Source organism: Harmonia axyridis, chromosome 6 (genome assembly GCF_914767665.1).
Source record: "Harmonia axyridis chromosome 6, icHarAxyr1.1, whole genome shotgun sequence".
NCBI classification, from domain to species: Eukaryota; Metazoa; Arthropoda; class Insecta; order Coleoptera; family Coccinellidae; genus Harmonia; species Harmonia axyridis.
In genome coordinates, this window is record NC_059506.1 from 27,422,470 (window position 1) to 27,445,987 (window position 23,518).

The 23,518-nt window shown below is 34.8% G+C and overlaps 2 protein-coding genes across 2 annotated transcripts; one reads left to right on the plus strand and one right to left on the minus strand.

Moving 5' to 3' along the window:
* Window positions 1-525: 525 nt before the first annotated feature.
* On the minus strand, window positions 526-23,455 carry LOC123682407 (G2/mitotic-specific cyclin-A-like). The gene is made up of 5 exons (XM_045621007.1): window positions 23,115-23,455; window positions 16,437-16,592; window positions 13,258-13,461; window positions 9,133-9,387; window positions 526-1,670 (listed from the first exon to the last, which is right to left on the minus strand). The coding sequence occupies exons 1-5, from the start codon at window positions 23,307-23,309 to the stop codon at window positions 1,296-1,298; spliced, it is 1,185 nt and encodes a 394-aa protein (XP_045476963.1). The 5' UTR covers window positions 23,310-23,455; the 3' UTR covers window positions 526-1,295.
* LOC123682408 lies at window positions 17,636-18,550 on the plus strand. The gene is made up of 2 exons (XM_045621008.1): window positions 17,636-17,787; window positions 17,928-18,550. The coding sequence occupies exons 1-2, from the start codon at window positions 17,760-17,762 to the stop codon at window positions 18,344-18,346; spliced, it is 447 nt and encodes a 148-aa protein (XP_045476964.1). The 5' UTR covers window positions 17,636-17,759; the 3' UTR covers window positions 18,347-18,550.
* Window positions 23,456-23,518: the final 63 nt, after the last annotated feature.

Here is a 23,518-nt window from a genome sequence, read left to right on the forward strand (position 1 = left end):
CAACGACTCTTTTGTGTAATATCTTACTTTTTAGAAAATAGTAATTTACGTAACAAGTCCAGAAAATAGGGTTTTTTTGGACGAATAGACTCGCTTACGCTCATCCTGGAAGTCTGTGAGTCCAAAAAAACTATTTTCGGGCGTGTTGCGTACAATATTTTTTCGGCAACCATGTAAAATAACATCATCGCTGCTGCTTTCCATATTTTATTGCGATTGCGATCAAAAAACATGCAAATTTTTGACAACTAATTTCATATGAACTGTCAGTCGTTATCTCGGTTGCTATGGATTCTATGATTTTTTCCGGCCTAGTCCGGGAAATACGTACTTTCCAGACTAGGCCGGGAAATGCTACTTTCTCAGAGAAAAAGCGTCCGGGAAGTGAGCACTTCCCGGGCGGTTGTCGAAAAAAATTATTTTAATCTTCTAGAAGAACGATCCTCAGTAGCATGGAAGCCTAAAAGGAATTTTGTTACTCTGAAACAACAAATTTGGCTTTCAAAGAAAGAATATATCAAAAAATATGTTCACCTCAGTTTTATTGACCTTCAAAGGATTCGCTCAATTTGAAAAATAACAACAAACAAATCTAAAATTAGCACAACAAAAACATAACAACTTTATCAATTTACAAGTATATGCGATAGCCATTATAAAGTTAATGTATCCATTTATTGTCCAAAATGTATAAAGGTTGCTGCCCAAAATTATAAAAAAATTATACATATGAAACATGACAATAATACCACCATTCTGCCATGCGACTAATCAATCCTTGGAAAATACATTAGTTTCAATAAAAATCAAAGCAAAAGTGCTTTACAATAAAAGTTCATATAAAAAAGGAGGAAAACAAAATAAATACATATACATATAGGAGGAAACAGAAGTATATAAGTCATATGTAAAAATATCATCCAGATTTGCTTTCCTCTATAGGATAAGAAATTAAATGACCGTTCCATCGATTTATACGGTATTAAAGCTAGTGCCTTCGTCGGCGACTTCTCGAAAATCACACGATATCAGATCGGGTACAAAAATAACAACGAGAACAGGTACAGGAAAACGCTTCACTCTCAGCTCACACAAATAAGTCCACATGGGTTTAGTCGAATTTTGCAACACCCTTCAACGTTCAGCAACTTCTCCCCCTTCAACTTTTCGATCTTAAAACTCTTCCAACCAGAGAAGTTGTCGATGGGGACCGATCTCAGTATACTATACAGGTCGCGCAAGATATAGCCAATAACCCCAGTTTCGAACAAAAACAATAATGGATCTCCCACACTCTACTTTCTCCTATCGCCGATTACTCCAAAGTTTCTCTGAGGCAGTTCAGCTAAGCAACCGTCGCCGTCTTCCAGGCAGTCCAGATTCAGGACCCTGGGCTTCAACAGGGCTACCCCTCCGAATTTCCTACCCTTGTATTTCTCCTGTATGGTCTGTTGGGGCGTCAGAGGGGATCCCTTCAGGGTGACGCTCTGGGCCTTCACTATTGGGCTCAGGTGTTTGATGGTGTAGCCGCTGGATTTTTCCATTTCCTTGGGCCACAGGATCGGTTTCATCAGGTTGAAACGTGCGAACAGGATGGAGGCAGCTGCGATTTCTGACGGTTTGAAGTTCAGGTAGTGCTTGCCCTCTAGAAGGACCAGTTCGGTCAGGTACTGCGAACAAGATTAATTGTCAATTGTTGGAATTGATTGATTCTATTGAAAAAATTGTGTTCAGTGTTGTTCTTTCGATAAACAACTAGAGATGAGTGATATTTCACGAACTGTGATTTAATCACTGATATCAGACTGTCACAGGTAGTCACGGTTCCGAAAAACGAATACAGAGCGTGACGGGATCACTGTTTGAACATTTCACAGATATTTTCAGGGCATATCAACGTCCGTTGCAATCGTAAATTATGAAGCCAGCCTGATGTTATTATTGCTTCGGAACCTTTGTAAGCACTTACTGATGCACTCTAGCAACATCAGTTCCGTGCGAACGATTGTTTTCGAAAGCCGGACAAATATTAACAGAACGTCGAAGCAGGCTAACTAATAAAAAAACTCAAATTCTCTTCCTCAATTGTAATAATATTACAATTCCATTCTCCACCAACGACATATTATGTCGTTGGTGGAGAATGAATAGGAACAATTGTATTTTTCTCTCGAAAAATTCGTCAAATATAGTAAGGAAATTCGATTATTTAGGGACTGTTTTAACTACCCATTTCTGAGTTTTTTGTTTTAAGATTTTTAATTTTTGTCTTATTTTTTTGTTACAGTATTAGCCCCTTAACTATTTTGATATATAAAATTATAAAATGAGTGTATTTTGTTTGGAGGTTGATTACTCATCATTTTTATTAAATAAATAAATAAACGTCTGAGTATATGCATATGGCTTATTATTTATTATATGATGTCCTAAAAATCATACCTTTTCATTTAGAAATTTCACAATTCTTTGATTAGCTCAGAAATTAATAGAAAATATCGAATATATTTAGGAAATGTAATTATTCAATAACTAGTTTTACCATATTTTTGTACATTTCTGATTGTTACTTTTTCTGTTTTTCTCTTATTTTATTTAATGCAGTATCAGCCACTTAATATTATCAATATATATTCACATGTGAATTATTGTATGTGTAGGTATTATTTATTTTTCGATGTCCAAAATTATTCATATCCATTCCACAAATCTGTTACCTCTAAAGAATTAACAGAAAGACAAAAGAACTAAAGTTTGGGTGATTCATAGAAATAATAATAACAAGCACGGTCCGTGCTTAGCTCTTTTATAATATCAGTGAAATTAAAGCGTGATGTGATCACTGTTTAGTTATCGGATTCGGTTAGGGTCCGTGCAGCACGGATCCCGATACCTAAACAGTGATCACGTCACGCTTTAATTTCACTGATATCATAAAGGAACGTTCACGTTTCACAACGTGATCTAGAAATCACGGTATCGCTCATCTCTATAAACAACAGAACAGAATTACTAAACAAAGTGAAAGCAGAAACTTAGAAGGAACTGAAAAAGACTTATATCCTTTCAATGCTTCCACCAACGAGACAACACAAAATTCAATGATCATTATTATTATTTCTGTGAAAAGGGGTCGTTACCGCTCTGTTAGCCTGCCGGGAACTGCGACCAAGTGGATCTTTTGTTCTTAACCCTACCTATTCATGCAAACCCAGGGATGCCGTCGATGCTGTTAACGAAACCGACGACCTCCTTGGCAGCCTTGGCTATTACTTCTTGAGTATCCAGAACTTGCTTTCACATGTGAGTGATTCTTAGGCCAGTCAGCCCCGGACATTTACTCACTATGTGATCGGCTGTTTCTACCCCCTTTCCACAGAGCCTGCATATCTCATCTGCTGAGTTACCCGATGCGGTACAAAAGGTATTTGAACCACACATTTCTTTGCCTGAGCAAGAGTATTCCTCCAGAGGATTTTTCTATTGTCCCTCTTCCATTGTTGGACCACTGTCTTGTATTGGTATATTCCAAGCCCGCAGAAAAGCTCAGGACGAACAGGTGTCAACCTTGATGCCCTTTTTGCAAATTCATCGGCTACCTGTAGTAGAGTTACTTTATTGCCTCTGGTCAGTTGCTTTATAGTATTACGGCACTTCCATGTCAGTAGAGATCCCTGGCTATATGATTCCAGGGACATCAGCGTGGCCAGGATGTCCGTAGTGATGTGAATACTAGGTTTCTTTTGAAGCACTCTTGGGAGGAAGTGTAGACATCTAGTGTCCGGACTTGCAGGATAGAGGACTTACTCCACAGGAATCTAGAGATCCTCGTTTTCTCCAAAACCTGTGCCTTTTTCTGGTTTTGATCCATCAAATATCATCTATAGGGTGTTTTTTTTCGAGGTATATAACTTCAAGTTGGCATTACTGTTCAAGATGACGACCGATTTAACAGTTGTCAAGCGATTTATTCTCAGTTTGGTTTGTCAATTCATCATGCATAGACTCACGCCTGAACAACGCTTTCAAATAGTGCAATTTTATTTCGAAAATAATGGTTCTGTGCGAAATACGTATCGCGCACTACGTCCATTTTATTTTGTTTAGCGATGAAGCGCACTTCTGGTTGAATGGCTACGTCAACAAACAAAACTGCTGCATTTGGACTGAAGCTAATCCTCAAGTATATGTCGAAACACCGTTACATCCAGAAAAACTGACTTTTTGGTGCGCTTTATGGACTGGTGGAATCAATGGTCCGTACTTCTTCAAAAACGATGATGGCCAGAACGTTACAGTCAATGGTGATCGGTATAGAGCCATGATTACTAACTTTTTCATTCCTGAATTGAACAACCATGATGTCCAGGAGCTGTGGTTCCAACAAAACGGCGCAACATGTCACACAGCTCGTGCCACAATCGATTTATTGAAAAACACGTTTGGTGACCGCCTAATTTCACGTTTTGGACCTGTGAATTGGCCTCCAAGATCTTGTGATTTAACACCACTAGACTACTTTCTGTGGGGCTATGTAAAGTCATTGGTCTATGCGGATAAGCCACAAACCCTTGACCATTTGGAAGACAACATTCGCCGTGTTATTGCCGATATACGGCCACAAATGTTGGAAAAAGTCATCGAAAATTGGACGTCCAGATTGGACTACATCCGAGCCAGCCGTGGCGGTCATATGCCAGAATAGTTATTTATAATACAAGTGCAGAAGGCATTGGTATTCTTCCACGAGTTCAAAATTCAAAAACGAGCCACGAAGTGGCGAGTTTTGGAATGAACGAGTGGTAGAATGAGCCTTCTGTACGAGTATTATACATTATTTTCTCTAATTCATTGCATTTTCATTGAAATTAATGAAATATTTCCATAAATATAATTTAGTGATTTTTGCATTGAAAAATGTTGGTTGGCAGAACTGATTTCTTTAAGGCAAATTGCTAAATTGACAGATAAAGCCGTGGCGGAAAGTTCGGAGTACCAACATAGAATAATAAAATATAACCATGAAAACTGTGCGTTTCTGATATATTCTCGCACGATTTTGTTCTACAAGATGTGGAAGAATGAACGGAATAACCACAGAATTGGAGAAATCATATTTAAAATGTAATGCCACAAGATTATCTAGCGGATAAATAAAATTCATGTCAATCAAATAATCCATCGTTGTTTCATTGCAGTTTAAAGTTCTATAGCTCTAAAAAAACACCCTTTAGAAGACTTTTCGTACCAAGTTATTTACTGAGTTTATTGCACTGAGACGGTCGTCAATGACCTTTTCAAAGGGTTCTTCTTCGAAGAAAGTTGGCATCACATCTGAGGGTTCTGCTTGGAGTTTCGAGTCTGATCCCCATGTGTCCGATCCCGGATGGAGATTCTCATTACGGTATATTCTTATTGCTTCCAGCAGGCTACATTTCCTCACATATGAGGGCAAGGGAGATAAATCGAGTATAACCTCAAGCGCCGCTGTGGGAGTTGCGTGTATAGCTTCCGTGTTACCAAAACAAACTAGCCTCTGCAATTTCTGCAGCCAGCTGCGTGTCTCTTCAGTTTTTGTCCACCATGCTAGAGACTCATAGGTAACAATGGGGCTTACTACTGGTCTGTTTAACCACAGTACCATATCCGGTTTCATTCCCCATCTCTTTCCTAAGAGTCTTTCGCAAGCTCACATGGCTGCAGTGGCTCTGGAAAGACTATAACTAAGATGCATAGAATACCTGGTGTGTTTACTGATTCGATTTTGTTTCAGACTTTTTGAGAGACCCACCTGTTGCTTTGGTGGTCTGCTTAACCAGAGTGCTGTAAGGTGGCGCTCTTAAAAATTTTTCGAATTCCCGCATCTGCCTGGTGCCGTTTAAAAAGGAAATACTGATTTTAGACACTGCAAACATTCACAATAAATTACAATTCAGTTCATATCGAAAGTTTTACTCAAATGAATTGAATATAATGACAGACCATAGAATATAAAATATTATTGTTCTATACTCAAAGTTCACGACAAGAGCGTAAAAATAGGGGGATACTGGGAGTAATTACACGGTGCTCCTAAATTGGGGATACAAATGAAAATGACAGATTTCCGAATCATTTTAAGAAAAAAAGTCCTATAACATGAGTCCCCAAACATTTTGTTTTGTGATACATGTGTTGAAGTTCAAGTTATTTTCTCGTATAACCTTCCCTTCACAAGATATTTAATATGAATTGGCCATAGATATTTCAGTTTAAAGTTTTCACTATGTGATATGCTAATTTTGAATGCAAATCTACAGGGTGATATATTTTCTGGAAGGATGCCTGCTTCCTTCCTCCAAATCTATATTTTGGTGAATGGCTGTTAGTTTAAAAAAATGTAGAAAAAAAACTCTGGTCCAGTACTACACTTTTTGGTTTGTTATAGTTTTGTCGTATCTGCTATCGATTTCGAGAAAAATCTCTAGTAATCCTCAGGAAAATCCAAATTATTTTTAAGATCCAGCTAGTAAGTTCTAATGAATGCTTTAATTATAAGTTTTGGTATTTATTTACCTAATCTGTAGCGAAGATTAAGAAGTATTTGATAAACTGTACGACACACTAGAAACAACCTGTATATTGAAAGCAAAGCCTTTGTGGGCTCATATTCATGAAACTTTTTTTTCTCAAAATTATCCAAGTAATTTCTCATTTTCCTTCGTAACTCTTATTTGAGAACAAGGTAAGAACAACCGAATTAGTAACAACAAAAATTATTTCGAGTAATTGATTCAAACTTCATTATCAAACTTCTTTTTCTAACATTACAGATATGAATAAAAGTTGTCGTCAAAAATTTTTTTTTCGATTATCCCTCCCCAAGAAAAAAAAGATCTACGCCCTTGGTTCACAATAGTCGAGAATTGAGAGAAATGTCAAATGAAAAAGATGTATGCGCCATCTGAAAAGCCCGCGTTCCCTCGAAATCAAGTAGGTATAAATCCGAAAAATCTCCCGTTTTGTCTGAAAGTTTTACAGGTACAGTCCATTCAAGAATTATTGACATCCCGGGTGGCTTTGGAAAATCGAAATTAAGTTGGTACTGGCTCTTTCAGTAACATTTTAAATTGCGGATTTCGGGTTGGCATCGGAAATGTCATTGACAAAAGGTTAGATTTCAGTTTGTTTGTGTTATTGGTTTTGATCGAAGAAATTTTGAAACTTAAAAGTTGTATCAATTTCAAACACACATTGATTAGTTTATTTGAGTATTTCTCACAGTACTGTTTGAAAAAAGAAGAAGGCAAGTCATTACAACCTGGATTATTAGTGGAAGAAAACCTGTGCAATACGATTTCACCTTCAAAGAATCATTGAAAGATTTGATTGTTACCAAAAGCCGAGCCAAAAGCAACCAATATATCAGCCTGGATGAAATTTGACCAAAAAGCATTTGGATTTTAATCAATCAAAGACAACATTACATAAACTTAATTGGTTACAAGTTCAAAACAGTTAATAAAAGGAAAATTCTTATTGATAAACAGAAAAATATAATGAGTTTTGTACGATTTTATGGTGAATACAGAGAATATTTGCAACAAAATGTGAAATTTATTTATCTGGAGGAAACTTGGTTATTTGAAAATATTATTCAACAGTGGACTCTAGAAAGAAAACAAAATGTTTTTCAAGTATATTCAAGGGTAATAGTAGAAGGAGCACTATTTTGAATGCTGGATATTTGGATTTTTACCTGGATGTTTTGTTTTGACAGTGGTGATCATGAGGATGATATAAATCTATGAAGAGAGAATTATTTTATGATTGGATTGCTAAACAAAGCCTTGGCATTGCATCTATAGTTTATTTATATTCTATTGGATATTGAAATTAAGTATTGTTATATCTGTTTTTTGTTCTTCAATGAGTAATCCAAAAATCTAATAAATTCCAATTGCTTTATAGAATTTTTACTGAGTATTTAATCAAAAATATATTCAGAAGAGTAACTTCAAGAATTTCTTCACCTCTTACCCCCTTGAAGATAATAATAGATGCAATAAAATTTTAAAATTCATAAATTACAAATAATTTCATGCAAAAATGCTTTAAGTAAGTGAGTTAAGGCTGTTATGGGCAAAATAATTTATGTAATTTAATAGAAACTAGTATAAAAGCATTTCAATAAAAAACAGAAAACTCGAGTACAGATAGTACCTATATTTTTCATACAAGTTTAATCAATCATTCATGTCATGAACAGTTTCAATAAATAGTAACTTTAGAAAGTAATTTACACATCGGCTGATAAATTGGTTCCAATTTTGAAAGTTACAGTACAACTGTGATGTCAAAATTTTTCATATACTAAATGGATTCTTTGAATTTTATTTCTGTCTTATTATGATATGGCTCTTCCATTCACTAAGCTACACTATTTAAATTTATCAACCAGTTTTTTCTGTTTTCTTCAGTTTAGACACCACAGTTAAAATGATCCATAAGAGTTATTTGATAAGAATTTTGCAAGCAGGTTGTATCCAGTGTCCATCAGTAATGCAACAAGTTTTGAAGAGCCTTTGGTGAAAAGGAATATGCATATTTTAATGATCTTCAATGGGATCTTTCATGAGCGACTTTTAAATGAATAGATATATCTTCATTGGATTTCCTTGAAATGAGATAGCATTTCACTATATTTTTACGTTATATAATCTGAATTTCAATTTATGAAATCATGACTGTATGCGTCCCTTCGTAATTTCGAAAATTCAGGATTTTTCGGATACAAAAATGATGAAAATAATTTAAACTGGTCATTTCTATGATGAACCATAGCAATTTTTAGTGATATTTTTGTAACCAGAAATAAAGCCGCGACTAGACGTTCATGGCCTACTTCGATGTCAATAATTCCTGAATGGACTGTATAAGTAGACACACCAGGTTTTCTATGCATCTTAACTATAACACTCAATCATTGTGAAAAATCATAGAAAAGAAATCAGAATTGGCACAACTATTATCTGTCAAAGATTGTCACAGAGCTTGTAGAACATCCATTTCTGAAGAGGTAAAAGACCAATTGGTCAAAAGGTTGTGTTCAACCTCAACTCAAGAAAATCACTGTTCGCTTTAGCAACTCACCATGGCCAGATTCGTGGTAACCTTATCGATCTTATGATCTTCGCAGAATTTCCTCACGAACGTGTAAGAAGTTGGCGACACCAGCTTGAAATCGAGTACTTTGATGATCAGTTGCTCCATCTTGATGACTTGCCTTGCAGTGTAGCTGTCGCTGGTCAGAAAGGCCCATTCCTTAGGCACGGGAGGGTAAATTTCCTCCATCTTTCCAGCAATCATCATAGCAGATGCTCCGACGAGCTGCAGTTTATCGCGTATCTGTAACAAAAAAGGTGAAAGGTGGATATGAGTAAAATCGAGAAGCACTGACTTGAAGAGGAGAGATTTTTAGCCCTTATGCCAAAAATGTGCCTAAAAATGAGGAGAACAAAATTTTTATATGAGATGTGAGAAATGATATCCCGATATTAATGATGCCTTTATTGTTTGAGCGTCCACTACATTCTTTAATTCAATTCAATTCAATTCAATTCTTTATTGGAACAGATTACTAATACTTGTTGATCGTATATAGCGATATATTTACTTGATATTTTTTTTTGTCGCCTATTATAAATCATAAAAATGCCAGGGTTGAACTCTCAAACAAAAAAAAACGCGCCGGAACTGATGCGACCACCCATCCCAAAACCGGGATATAGAACGTAAATATACTAACTGACAAAGAAACTGCAACACCTAGAAGGAGCTGTTTAAATTGTAAATTTGTTTTTTCGGCAACCGTCCGGGAAGTGCTCACTTACCGGACGGTTTTTCTCTGAGAAAGTAGCATTTCCCGGCCTAGTCCGGAAAGTACGTACTTCCCGGACTAGGCCGGAAAAGAATCATAGAATCCATAGCAACCGAGATAACGGCTGACAGTTCATATGAAATTAGTTGTCAAAAATTTGCATGTTTTTTGATCGTAATCGCAATAAAATATGGAAAGCAGCAGCGATAGTGTTATTTTACATGGTTGCCGAAAAAATATTGTACGCAACACGCCCGAAAATGTTTTTTTTGGACTCACAGACTTCCAGGACTCGCTTACGCTCGTCCTGGAATCTTGTCTATTCGTCCAAAAAAACCCTATTTTCCGGACTTGTTACGTAAATTACTATTTTGTAAAACATAGATAGTATAGCAACGAGTAAATGATTGAATTTGGGGGAAAAAATTGGTGAAGGTTTTTTCATGAACGTGTACGCGGAATTTATGGCTATTAGAGACCGATTTGCGACAAATCGATCTTTGGCTAAGGAGTGGTTAGAAAAACAAGGCCATCCTGTAATTGTTCGAACGGTTTACCGCCGGATAGGGTCTTTTGGACTGCAGCATTATCGACCCCATCTTGTGTTCCTCTGACGGTTGAGCATCGCCGGCAACGATTACAGTGGTGCAGAGAACGTCAACATTGGAATGTAGAATGGCGTCAGGTCGTCTTTTCTGATGAATCTCAATTCTCCGTGGGTGCACATAATGGGATTAGACGACCTCGGGGAGAAAGACGTGAATCTCAGTTTGATGTTGAGCGTCATGTACACCGGACAGTAGGCGTTTTAACGCTGTCATTTTACCTCGAATAAATCGAGGTGAAATGACATCGCTACGTTAACTTCAAGAAATAGTGGAGCCATATGTTCTCCCTCCTCTTGACCGGCTCGAGAATCCAATATTTCAGCAAGATAATATCCGACTTCATGTTGCCAGAGTTAATTTAAACTTTTTCGAAGCGACCCATGTGAATATTTTGCCATGGCCGCCCAGATCCCCTGATCTTTCGCCCATAGAGCATGTATGGAACATCAGAAGGCTTCAAAATTTACCCCAGCCCCCACAGACTTTGGCGGCTCTGAGATATGAAGTACAGGTAGCTTAAGGTATTATCCCTCAAACAGAAATAGATCATCTTATTGCATCAATGCCGAGACGTGTTGGGGAGAGTATAGATATAGTATAAGGAAAGGATAGTAAACCTGTGTAGTGCTTTTTTCGATTTTGTTGATGTTGAGCGCCATCTAGTTTTACTCACGTTTTACTCGAATTTTACTGTCAAAAATTGGTCCGTAAAGTGGAGCCCTCTGAAAAAATCGGTGTTATTTTGAAGAACTAAAATATTTGAAATAGAGTGGTCAGAAGATTTCTATATTTTGATATTTTTTCTGCTCTGTAATAAGCATTTACGCCAGTGGCGTGTATTTGTGATAACTTAATAATAACATAAAAATTGTTAGCAATGTCATACGACCCCCTTTCAACCACGCCACTGAATGAATTATCGTATTATTTCTACGCCATCTATAGCTCATGATTCAGCGCTACCTATTATCGAGTTACTTCTCCAAATCCAACTACAGTAGCGACCCCTGGTGACTATTTCCTTGCCGTCAAACGGCGGTTGGCTTACTATCCTTTCCTCATACTATGGTATAGATAATCGCGGTGGACAAACACATTATGAAAAAAATTGAAAGAAAAAATTGTAAACCCTTCGTTTTTCTCTGCAAATTTCAATCATTCACTCCTTGCTATACTATCTATGTTTTACCGAAAAAAAATTGAAATTCAAACAGCTCCTTCTGGTTTTTTTGCCAGTTAGTATAGAATGTAAATATACGAGTGGGTATTCAGTGGCTGCGTGCACTCTATGGGTAGCATGTATGGCCCAATAAATGGCAAAATACGTCCTTGCGTCGTTCGGGAATAACGCTCCTTCGGATTTATTAACATCGACACGGAATAGATTAAGTTCTTTTTCATGTCGTTCCCAAACCATCAATCTATTCTGCGGTAACGGCGTAGTCGTAGACGAAGAAAAAAATTCCAGAATGGCGCGGTATATTTCATTGGGACCGCTTCACGTGTGAAAGGTATACTTCAGGAATATGAAATGCGGGGGAGTTTTATTACAATAAGGGCCTTTATGTCGATAAGGACACATTCTTAACTTCGCTCGGTATTTTGGTAGTTTTCCCGTTCGTATTCTGGAGCTTTTCGCGGGATCCATTGGAGCTAATAGAGTGAATTTGATGCAATTCAACATTTTCCCCTTCCTGGGGGTTACTCTGAATCTCAAAGCCTGAAAAATCGGGATAAAGGACCAGTTTATCAAAAGCATAGATATACATCAGGGTCTGTAAATAAATGCGAAAGACTTAACAACATGATTCCTCGATGAATATTAACAGGGGTAGTTCATATAAATTTTTTTTCGAAATCAACCCCCCTTTCAGAGTCATAAAACTCTACATAATATAAAGCCCAAAGAATATATTGCTCACAAAATTTTTTTCGATCTCATGACTTTGTTATAAGGTGTTGAAAATAGCAACTCTCAAAGATTTTCCTCCAATAATTGCTTTCGTGGGGAAGATTTTCGAAAAATAAAATTCTTTTGTGTTTTCACATTCTATTCTGGGGAAAAAAGTCTGTTGAAAAATTTCGATAAAGTCTTAGGGCCAATTGCACCATTCAAAAAATAAACGCTGTTTACCTAATCAATTCCCAACTCAATATTTCTCCGTTGGGAACACTGGGTAGTTGGTATTGTCGCACAACAATATGGCGACGGTGAATATGGTCAATACGCTCTAAATGTTTGACGTCACACACCGCCATTTTTGGTTCTCCTGTCAGTGTTCGGAATCCAAACAAATAAATTGTCATTCAAATTAGTACGGTGCCGTTGAAGGAATTGGCTTATTTTCATAAATAAGAGTATTTGAGGAACGATTTCAGTATTACTTGATAGACAGAAGGAACGAGGTTAATACCAGTAAGTTTGAATCCTGTATCATTCCCCAGTTTTTGTATAAAGCCGTGTTCATTAGCTGAACTTCAAGTTCGAACTTAGTGGCATTAATCTCGTGCCTTCTGTTTATCAAATAATAGTAAAATCGTTCCTTAAATAATCTTATTTATAAAAATAAGCCAATTTCTTCAACGACAACGTACTAATTTGAATGACAATTTGTTTGTTTGGATTCTGAACACTGACAGGAGAACCAATAATGGCGGTGTGTGACGTCATCACTAATAGAGCGTATTGGCGCTTAGATGAACGATGGTTCAAAAGGTCAGTTCTTTTTTAGATTTTTCTTTATGAATTACTTTTATCATTGTCCTCCGCAAGCACTCAAGAGTACTCACCACAGAAATTTTACTCAAAAACCTATCGATGTATTGCACTGCAAGATACAGGGTGTCCTCGTTCAGGTTATATTCATCGGCCACGCAAACAAGCCAATCCACTAGGACGCTCCTCATGTTCCACGTGATGTGTGGTTGTTTATCCATGTAAGTTGGTCTGGGCAGTGTCTCAGATTCTTGCTCTTTCAGAAATTTCAAGATCTCCTAAAAGAAGCACAACAATTCATTTTATAAAATGAAAAATTTTATGAGACGATAAATTTTTTTTTACAAGCGTACGCTCCCGATCCGAATTTTGAGTCTCAAAGAGGGACTTTCCCTTACAGTACGGGAAAATACTCTTTCATTTCTTTGGCGCACGCTTGCGCGTGCGTTGTTGGCTGTAGGTTGTCGGTTGTATAAAAAATATGAAAAATTCATTATATAATTCGAAAATTGAACTGAAGGTCGCAGTAAATACTAAAGATAATGAAAATTCATGATTTTAAATAATATATTTTTTCGGCAACCGTCCGGGAAGTGAGCACTTCCCGGACGCTTTTTCTCTGAGAAAGTAGCATTTCCCGGCCTAGTCCGGAAAGTACGTAATTCCCGGACTAGGCCGGAAAAGTATCATAGAATCCATAGCAACCGAGATAACGGCTGACAGTTCATATGAAATTAGTTGTCAAAAATTTGCATGTTTTTTTATCGCAATCGCAATAAAATATGGAAAGCAGCAGCGATAGTGTTATTTTAGATGGTTGCCGAAAAAATATTGTACGCAACACGCCCGAAAATGGTTTTTTTGGACTCACAGACTTCCAGGACGAGCGTAAGCGAGTCCTGGAATTTTGTCTATTCGTCCAAAAAAACCCTATTTTCCGGACTTGTTACGTAAATTACTATTCTTTTAACTGTTATAGTATATCCAAAGTCAATTGGAGGAAGCTGAATATTTCGATTATACAAGGGTTGTCCAAGTTGCCAGAAAATTTGAATTTACTATCAAATGAACCCCAGTATTTGGCGGATCGCGGTATCCACTTCGAAGGGACATGTATGGCTAAGCGTTTTTTGGACTAGTTCAAGTGACTTTGGATATACTATACTAGGATAACTTGAACAACTCAAATTCATCAAAACTCAAGATTTTCAAATTAAAACCTATATTTTTTTTTTATTTCAGTCTATTCTACGAACAAAAATACAATGAATACTTTGAGAGTTATCGAGGATAAACTTTAAATGAGGAAAAACCGCAATTTATAACTGTGTGGATTAGTCTATAACTTCCGGAAAACACAGAAACAAAATAAAATTCGATGTTTCCATAACTAAATTTGATATTTCAAGAATTGAAATGAAGTATTCGTAACTGAAAATTGTATTGGTTTATGGATTTCTCAATAATCTCAACGAAAAATTAATTCATTAATTCATGAAATGTAAAATTCAGTCATTTAAACATCGAATTTTAGTTTCTTTCAGTGTTGTTTTTCGGAAGTCACAGACTACTCCACACAGTGAGGAATTGCGGATTTTCCTCATTTAAGGTTCTTTTTCGATAACTCTTAAAGTATTCATTTCAGGTATAGGGTTTGCTTAAGTTCCCCCACTATGTTTGTACATAGAATCGACTGAAATTAAAAAAAATATAGGTTCTAATTTGAAAATCTTGAGTGTTGATGAATTTGAGTTGTCCAAGTTCATGATCTTCATATGAACACCCTGCACATTTTTGGTCCAAACTGCAAATAGTCTCATAATACTGCGTATTTGCAGAATCGAAAAAGAATGAAATTTTTTCGAAAAAAGATTTTTCTGCCGAAAAATTTAAAAAAATGTGTATCCTCATCGCCACCTTTATTTTCATAAGAATCCAATGAACTCATAAACCGTTAGCTTTTTACCCAAGGTATGGCATATTGCCAAAATTTTCATCAAAAAAGCTATCTAATGATGTAATAATATACTGGGTGTGTAATAATATAGTAGTCTGTTTCCGGGATAACCGGAAGTTGTAGAGATCTGAAAATATTTCAGGGGGAAAGATTACCTATTGTTACAAATTTTCAGTTCGAAATTATTATTAGTTTTCCATAAACATCTAATAGGCCATCCCGGTGAATCACCCTGTATAAGAAAATAATTGCACATATTTAGAAAGTACCGATATTCTATAGGTTTTGAATGGTTTGAATGGTTTTGAATTCCTTCTTAATGGAGCTGCAGCCCCAAGAAAAACCGTTATCTACCATTAGTCACTAATCACTATTATAATACTCTTCATAAAATTGTCATCCATAAGTAAACCCGAAATAATTTTTCTATTCTTCACATTTCTTGAACCTGAAGATCGTTCAAGAATCCAATTATTTTTCAATTACCTCCTAGTAGTTAAAATCTAGAGACCTAAGTAGGTATAAGAATTTCTTTTTTCCTAGAATTCACTATCCTATCTATATCTTTAGGATTATACAGAGTTGAACCATCAAATATTCATTGTCAATTCTTCAGGTAAAAATAAAAATTTTTTTCTTCAAGCATTTGTCCTAACTTGCTTCGTTTTCTAAATACAAGGTGTCAAAGTTAAAAAAAAAAAACGGTTTTTAGTAAATATCCGAAAACCTTCACAATTATTTTGCATGATCATTTGATGAAAAATCTTATTTGATTGTGTTTATGATGAAACTATAAGTCCTTAATATTATTCAAATAAATTGGAACAAATAATTTTACATAAAGGCGTAACGAGGGACATAACCCCCAATTGATTAGAAGAAATTTAAAAAATTGTAACAATTTTAAGAAAAAATTTTCCTCCTGTACATAAAGGCGTAACAAGGGGGGTTATTGGGGACCCCCCCATTAATTGGAAGAAATAAAAAAATTTCAAGTTATAATTTTAAGAGGAGATTCTCTCTAAAAAATTCGAGATTTTGCTTTTTCAAAACAACTAACGTCAATCAACACATTGAAAGCATTTAAAATCAGTTGTTGGATTTCCGATATCAACTTTTTGTTAATTTTGTTGGCCTTTCTTATCAAAACTTAGTATTTTCTTGTAATGTATTCACATCGAGTCAAATCAAGACAAATATTTTCATGTTCATGCGAATATCACCCTATTTTCAGAAGTGCTATCAATTATACGATGAATAGAAATCTCAAATTAGTAATTGATTAAAATTACTCACCTCAGAATATTCTAAAGAACATTTCAAAGTTTGTAACAAAGGAAGAGCCTCAGCATCCTCGTTATCACTGGTTTTATTTTCGCCAGGAACAATTTTCAACAAATCAGTGTCAATCACAAGTTTGGGCTTCTCTTCCATTTTAGTGATAGGCTTTACCTTTGAAATCAACAAATATTTCAGAAAAATTAATCAAATGTATTAAAATAGACGATCTTTCGAATCTCAAATTCTGTCCAAACTCATTCGGAAAAAATTTTACCATGCATACAGGGTGACTTACGAAAACCATTGGCTTAGAATATTTCAAAGAAAGACTCAAACATTTGAAAGTTTATATTTGAGCTTTGTTGGGATGAATTCTTCTTGGAAAAATGCTCGTTTCCCGAATTATTCGGTAAATTGGGTGCCACATTTAAGAAAAGAAGGTTGGTATCATTTTCGATAAAACCTAAGTAAAACCTAAGCTTTTTCCAAGAATTCATCTTTCGCAACAATGCTTAACTATGTAATTCCAAGTATTTATCTCGAATCTTTCTTCGAAATATTCTAATCAACGGTTCGTGAATCACCCTGTATATTGTACTTCTTAGTTTTTCATTATTTGAAATCCAATGTCTCTTGTTGCGAGTACCATTAAAATTTTCATTGAAATTCCAAAATCATTTATAATTAATTTCATTGAATTTAATGTCATCGAGCCAATATAGGTTTTCAATTTCATCAATCAAGTCTTTCTTCGAAGTATTTTAATGGTAGGTGGAAGTTATTAGGTAACAAACCCCCCTCCGCTGATTAGAATAAATAAATAAATCATAAGTAACAAATGAAAAAAATATAAAAATTGATTTAGCGTTTTTCCAAGAGGGTTAAAACCCCCATTAATCAATTCTAGTTACGCCACTGGCCGATGTAAATACTAGGTACATTAATTGTCCATTATCCAGTCCATTTTTAACACTGGGGTTATTTCTGCATGATTTCGGTGTGTTCTAACTCAGGTTATCATCAAGGATCTATTTATGAACAAATTGAACTAGATTCATGCTACATACGCATGCTTCAAAAACAATTTTTGGATACTTTTGGATACAGGTTGAACACCCCCAAAATATGAAAATGTCACCATTTATTAAAATTAAAAAAAAAATTAGCGTGCAGCTTAATTGTCCACCAACTTTCGCGCAGCCGCAGTCGATAAACTGAATCTTGTAATGGTGGGGGGATTGCCCCCACTTTCACCTCCACAAAACATGACTTATCAGAACTAGGTACTCAATATTCATTCTTGAGCTGAACAGAAGAATACGCTATACAGCCAGCAAAATGACTGACAACAATTGTGATAAACCTAGTAAGTACCTACCGATTTATAACTTTATATTTTCTTGACATAATGTACTCATTTTGAATTCACCATTAATTTTTTTTTCAACTGTCGATATTTTTATTAGTTCATGAATTGTTATCTCAAAATGTATTTCTTTTTTGCAGTATCTTCGGATGTTATTGACTCGACAGTTGATATACCAACAATGGAAGACAAGAACAATACAAAACAGCATCTATCAAACGAATCTTCGAAGTTCGACAGGAATATACAATCACCCTCGATATCGAGCAGAAGTAATGCAAATAAAAGAAAAAGGTCGAGTTCAGATATATTAGCAGATATAAGACACTATCAAAAGATATACAAGAAAGAAAAACTGAAAATAGAAAGGAAAAAAGTGAAGGCAATGAAAGAGACGATTAATTTACTAATCGCTATGAACAGTTCACTGCAAGATAGTTGCAACGTGCAATTAGCAAGTAACCAATTTTTGAAAAAAAAAATAAATAACCTTAGACAATTAAATATGAACTGCGATTTGAATGGTGAGATAAACAAAAGTAAGATGGAATTAGATTAATATTGTTTTTAAGAATATTTCGTTTAATGTTCCTTGTTTTGTAATTCTTTTGTGGAAATTATCTCTGTTTTATTCTATGTATATTTATAATATATTTATTTAATTTTATTATATCTTTATAATTGAGCTCCAAAATTATGTACATACCTATTACCTGTAAAAAATTATTGAATGTTCTATTATGAAATAAAAACCATTTTATAATATGATCTTTTATTGACAACAAAATTCCCACACATTGAATTTTTCATTACCAAAAGTGCCACTATGATTGATCCTTGGTATATTTTTCAGGTTCCAAATCAAATATTCCCCATTTTATGTTGTCTGAGAGAAACATTTTTTTTACTTCAAAGTCTACCGAAAATATGAGCACTTGAGCGATGAAAAAAAACTTTTTCCGAGTCCAAATAATGTTTACAAAGCCAATCCTTGATTTCAACAGTATTTTTCTTTCAAAACAATGTTTTATTAACACACGAAATTCCTTTTCGTAATTTTTTCTTCAAGCTAACATAAGTTGCTTCACTCGAAATATTATCTCTCACAGACCCATTGAATAAAGAAAGAGAGAAAGGAAATATAGCAAATTTTACAGAATTTTAACCGATATTCAATTAAAAATTCAATGCAACTACTCCATGGAGTATGTTCTGCAGAACATAAAAATAATAATAATGAAAGATTAATTTCATTCGATATACAAAAATAATTTACCAGTACTTAATGAGACTATCGAGCTGGTAAAAGACTTATTGAACTCTAAAAAATGTAAAGTAATCGTTGAAGACAATTTTTTAGAAAAGAACTCAAAATTTGTATCAACCAAAATTATTTTCAAGTCATCTACATATCTTAAATACATATTCACCAAAACCCAATATCTAAATTTTTCTTATAACGGTTTAGACATGTTGACGATATCTTGTGTCCTTTCGCAGGTAGGTACACAAGACAGTTGAATGAATTCCTTCATGATCTCATCAACAACCTGCATTCTTCAATTACGTTCACAATGCGAATTGAAACTAGGCATTAATTTTCTTGATTTGACAGTTACAACAGATAGATTGAATTTTCAATTTTTCATGGCGCGGACCTTAGATATAAATATAAAAATGTATCCTGAAAATTCGAAAAATATGCGTGAGCACTCACAAGGGTGAAATATTGGCTATGATCTAGAACGGTTGAAGACAGGTTGAAAACGGTTTTGAAACGCTTGGTACCTGGTGATAGAAAGTGGATCATTTATGACAACATCAAGCAAAAACGGTCTTGGTCTAAACGTGGTGAGCCTTCGGAAACGACCAGGAAGGTTTTGCTGTGTGTTTAGTGAGATTGGCAGGGAATTATCTACCAAGAGCTGTTCACCTAAAGCACAACTGTGTTAACTATGGTAATTGAAGCCTTGTTCTTTATGCAATAATAATGGTTTTCTTTTTACTACACCTTATACTTTCTTGCGCCTGGGTTTTCTTATGAAATAAATTTACGGAATATATTTATGGAATATGTGAAATTTTTCCTTGTTTTTGTCCTACAAAAATTTTGAAAACAGAATATGATATGATTTACTAAAATCCATCTTTCTATAAAAAAACACTTGACCCAGTAGGAACCAACAAATATTTCCGCTAATTTGATCTAACCTATATGAGCCGTAACTTTGTATGCCCCCCCCCTCAAACATCGTCTGGATCCGCCCGTGATGACATTTTTGCTATATAACTTTTGTTCGAAAATGCTTCGTATTCCGAAATACAGTGAACATATGTTTATTACCTACTCTCGATTTTTTTTAATGGTACGCCATTGAGATATTTCAAACTGAAAATCATTTTTGGATACCAATTTGTAACAACGTCCCTAATGTATCAAAGAAAGGCACAATACGCGTTAAGATTTTTTTTTTTTACTTAAAAACGTCACCCCATACAAAAAAAAAAGCCGGAGAGATTTTTTTCAACAAATTATTGTTAGTTTGAAATATCTCATTGGCGTACCATTTTGTTTTCTTAATAAAAATTGGGATCATTGCCCGTATGCGCGCCAATGATGAACATAAAATTCTTAATTCGCATATCTCGTCAGGTTTCAGAGCAGTAAATGAATAGTCAATTTTTGTGTGGCACTTTAACACCCTGTATCTCGGAAAACGAAGCATTTGCGGACAAAAGTTATATAACATAATGTAATTATTTTTTCATATAGAATCACTTCCAGTAGTTTGTCGCACTTATTCACTAACACCCTGTATATGTAGATATAACCATAGTATAAGGAAAGGATAGTAAGCCAGTGTACTGCTTTTTTCGATTTTGTTGATGTTGAGCGCCATCTAGTTGTACTCACGTTTTACTCGAATGTTACTGTCAAAAATTGGTCCGTAAAGTGGAGCCCTTGAAAAAATCGGTGTTATTTTGAAGAACTAAAATATTTGAAATAGAGTGGTCAGAAGATTTCTATATTTTGATATTTTTTTGCTCTGTAATAAGCATTTACGCCAGTGGCGTGTATTTGTGATAACTCAATAATAACATAAAAATTGTTGGCAATGTCATGCGACCCCTTTTCAACTACGCCACTGAATGAATTATCGTATTATTTCTGCGCAATCTATAGCTCATGATTCAGCGCTATCTTTTATCGAGTTACTTCTCCAAATCCAACTACATTAGCGACCCCTGGTGACTATTTCCTTGCCGTCAAACGGCGGTTGGCTTACTATCCTTTCCTTATACTATGATACTAGCTATACAATTGTCAAAGATTGTACCTGAATAAGGAACATTTTGTGATGAAAAATATCCAACTATTTCACTGAAAATTGTTTTGACCGAACTTCAGCCAATGTGATAAGATTGCGAGAAAATTCAGTGATCTGCTATGTGAATACTGCATTTTTATTCTGTATGGAGATGGTGAAGACTTTTCAACTTAAGGTCTTAAGGCCTGATTAAAATATCCTAATGCTGATATAATTGGTATATGTTCAATTGTAGAAAAATTTATCGATATTCAAAAAATCTCAGGGAATATCATTGATAAAAACAGAATCAGTCTATTGGTGTTGAATCATTTGAGGGATAGGTAAAGAATTATTTTCGATGATGAAGCCACATGACGAATCACCTTAAGTGAGTCAAAAATATTCACGTCATACCAGTGGCAACGCTAGGGGGGTCAGGGGGGCCCGGGTCCGCCTTAGAATCCTGCTGGCCCCCTCTTAAATTTGACATAAGGCTAAAATAATAACAAGATTAGCAGAATTATAATTTCGATTTACTATGCCCCCCAAAAGAAAAAGTCTAGCCCTCCCTTGGCCACTCCTTTTTTTGAAAGCTGGTATCGACACTAGTCAGTACTAGGATACATTTTATTTGTAAAAGTGCGACTACAAATGTAGAGAGAATTAGGAATGCATACACAAAATTAGTGGTATTCAAATAAAAGACAATAATAAATTCTGTCCTATATTCTAGGTACATTACGGGACTTCTATACTTTGTTTTTGGCGAAATTAACGTAAATGAGTTCCGAGTACTTCCGTTAAATGAGTATTCATTGAAAACCACTTGTTAATTTTTTTTATGAGTGTATTATTATAGATACATATTCCCCCAGTTATAAAAATCATTTATCGCTCAAAACATTTCATTCATTTGGTTCTTTCATTTTTATTATGCTTCTGAAAAATTTCAAATTCAAAGTTTCTGGTATTTTGAAATTCTGATCTCTTGCCATTATTCATTATTTTTTACTTCATCATTTTCTCATTTTTCAAATAAATCTGAAAATAGTTTTATTCGTGGCTATTAAGGTCCTAAGCCTTTCATTAGAAATCGATTCAGAAATCTATGTTGTCAGGCTTCGAACTTTTCAGCCCACCGAATATTTACTTCTTTTTCTTCTTTTCTGATGTGCCAGGCTATCCGCCATTTACACAAGTGATGATTCCACTGTCATTTCACCTAATCAGGTAATCAGGTCTGGATATTCATATTATCTTCTATCTTGAAGGTTTTTTTTGTGTTTCACACAGGTGTTCAATTTAATATTTACATGCTTATTTAACGCACCGAAAGTGACCCTTATCCTTGAGACAGCATCGAAAAAGTCCATGGATAATGAGGTTAACTAGCATAATTAGCATAGGTATTTCATAGAACACAATGCCAAAATTTGATGCAAGCGGTAAACGCAAAAGGAACACACACTAATAACTGTCCTACTTGATTTTATATACTCTAAAAAATCCAAATATTTTATACCTACCTACGATTTAGAGTTTATCAGAAAATTTTTAGTTTTCAAATTTATTTCAAGAATTGAAACCAATTTTCTAGATCTTATGCATGAATTTTGAAAAGACTTGAAATATCTGAAGGAATAATATCTACATCGAATTAAATGATCCAGTTCCCGAAAACTTAATGAGAAGTATTGATGAAATTGAAAACGTATAATATTTATGCAGTTAAAAATTACGTAAGAACTTTTGGAGTGATGGTATTTTGTTAGAAGCTCCAAACAAAAAACCCGGTTCAAAACCACCACCATAATATTTATATAGATTATTGTTGATGTTCAGATTGCCATAAGGTAAAAAGATATAATAAACAATAACATAAATTTACAGCCAGCTTTCACTGGGCTACCCTGTAGGTTTCTTGTTGGACAACAAAGAGACTTATTATTCCGAAATATGACTTCAGATAATTATTTAACAATTAAGATTCCTACCTAATTAAACAAAATAACTTACCTGAGGAGGAGGTACATTTTCTTTATTCGAAACTATTTTTATACGTTTACAATCTTGCCTAACGCCATTACTGAAGCTATTCAAAGCAGTCCTTTTACCGTTCGGTTGTATTTTTTTCGGCAATCTCGAGATATTCTCCTTTTTTGAAATTGCATCTTTAATTGCGCTATCTTCGTGTATTTTGAAAGTGGCCATTTTTTTGTACTATCATATGAGATGATTCAAATTGTAAATAAAACAGTCAGAAGTATAAAATTCTACTGATGTTTCAAAATTGTATTAGTTGAAAGGAGATACGGATCTGTTTTTTTTTTCGAGGTATATGTCAGATGAATTACAACAATATGTTGATTTTTTGTCACTTTTTTTGACAAAGGGAATCTGGATAAATAAATAAAAAAATG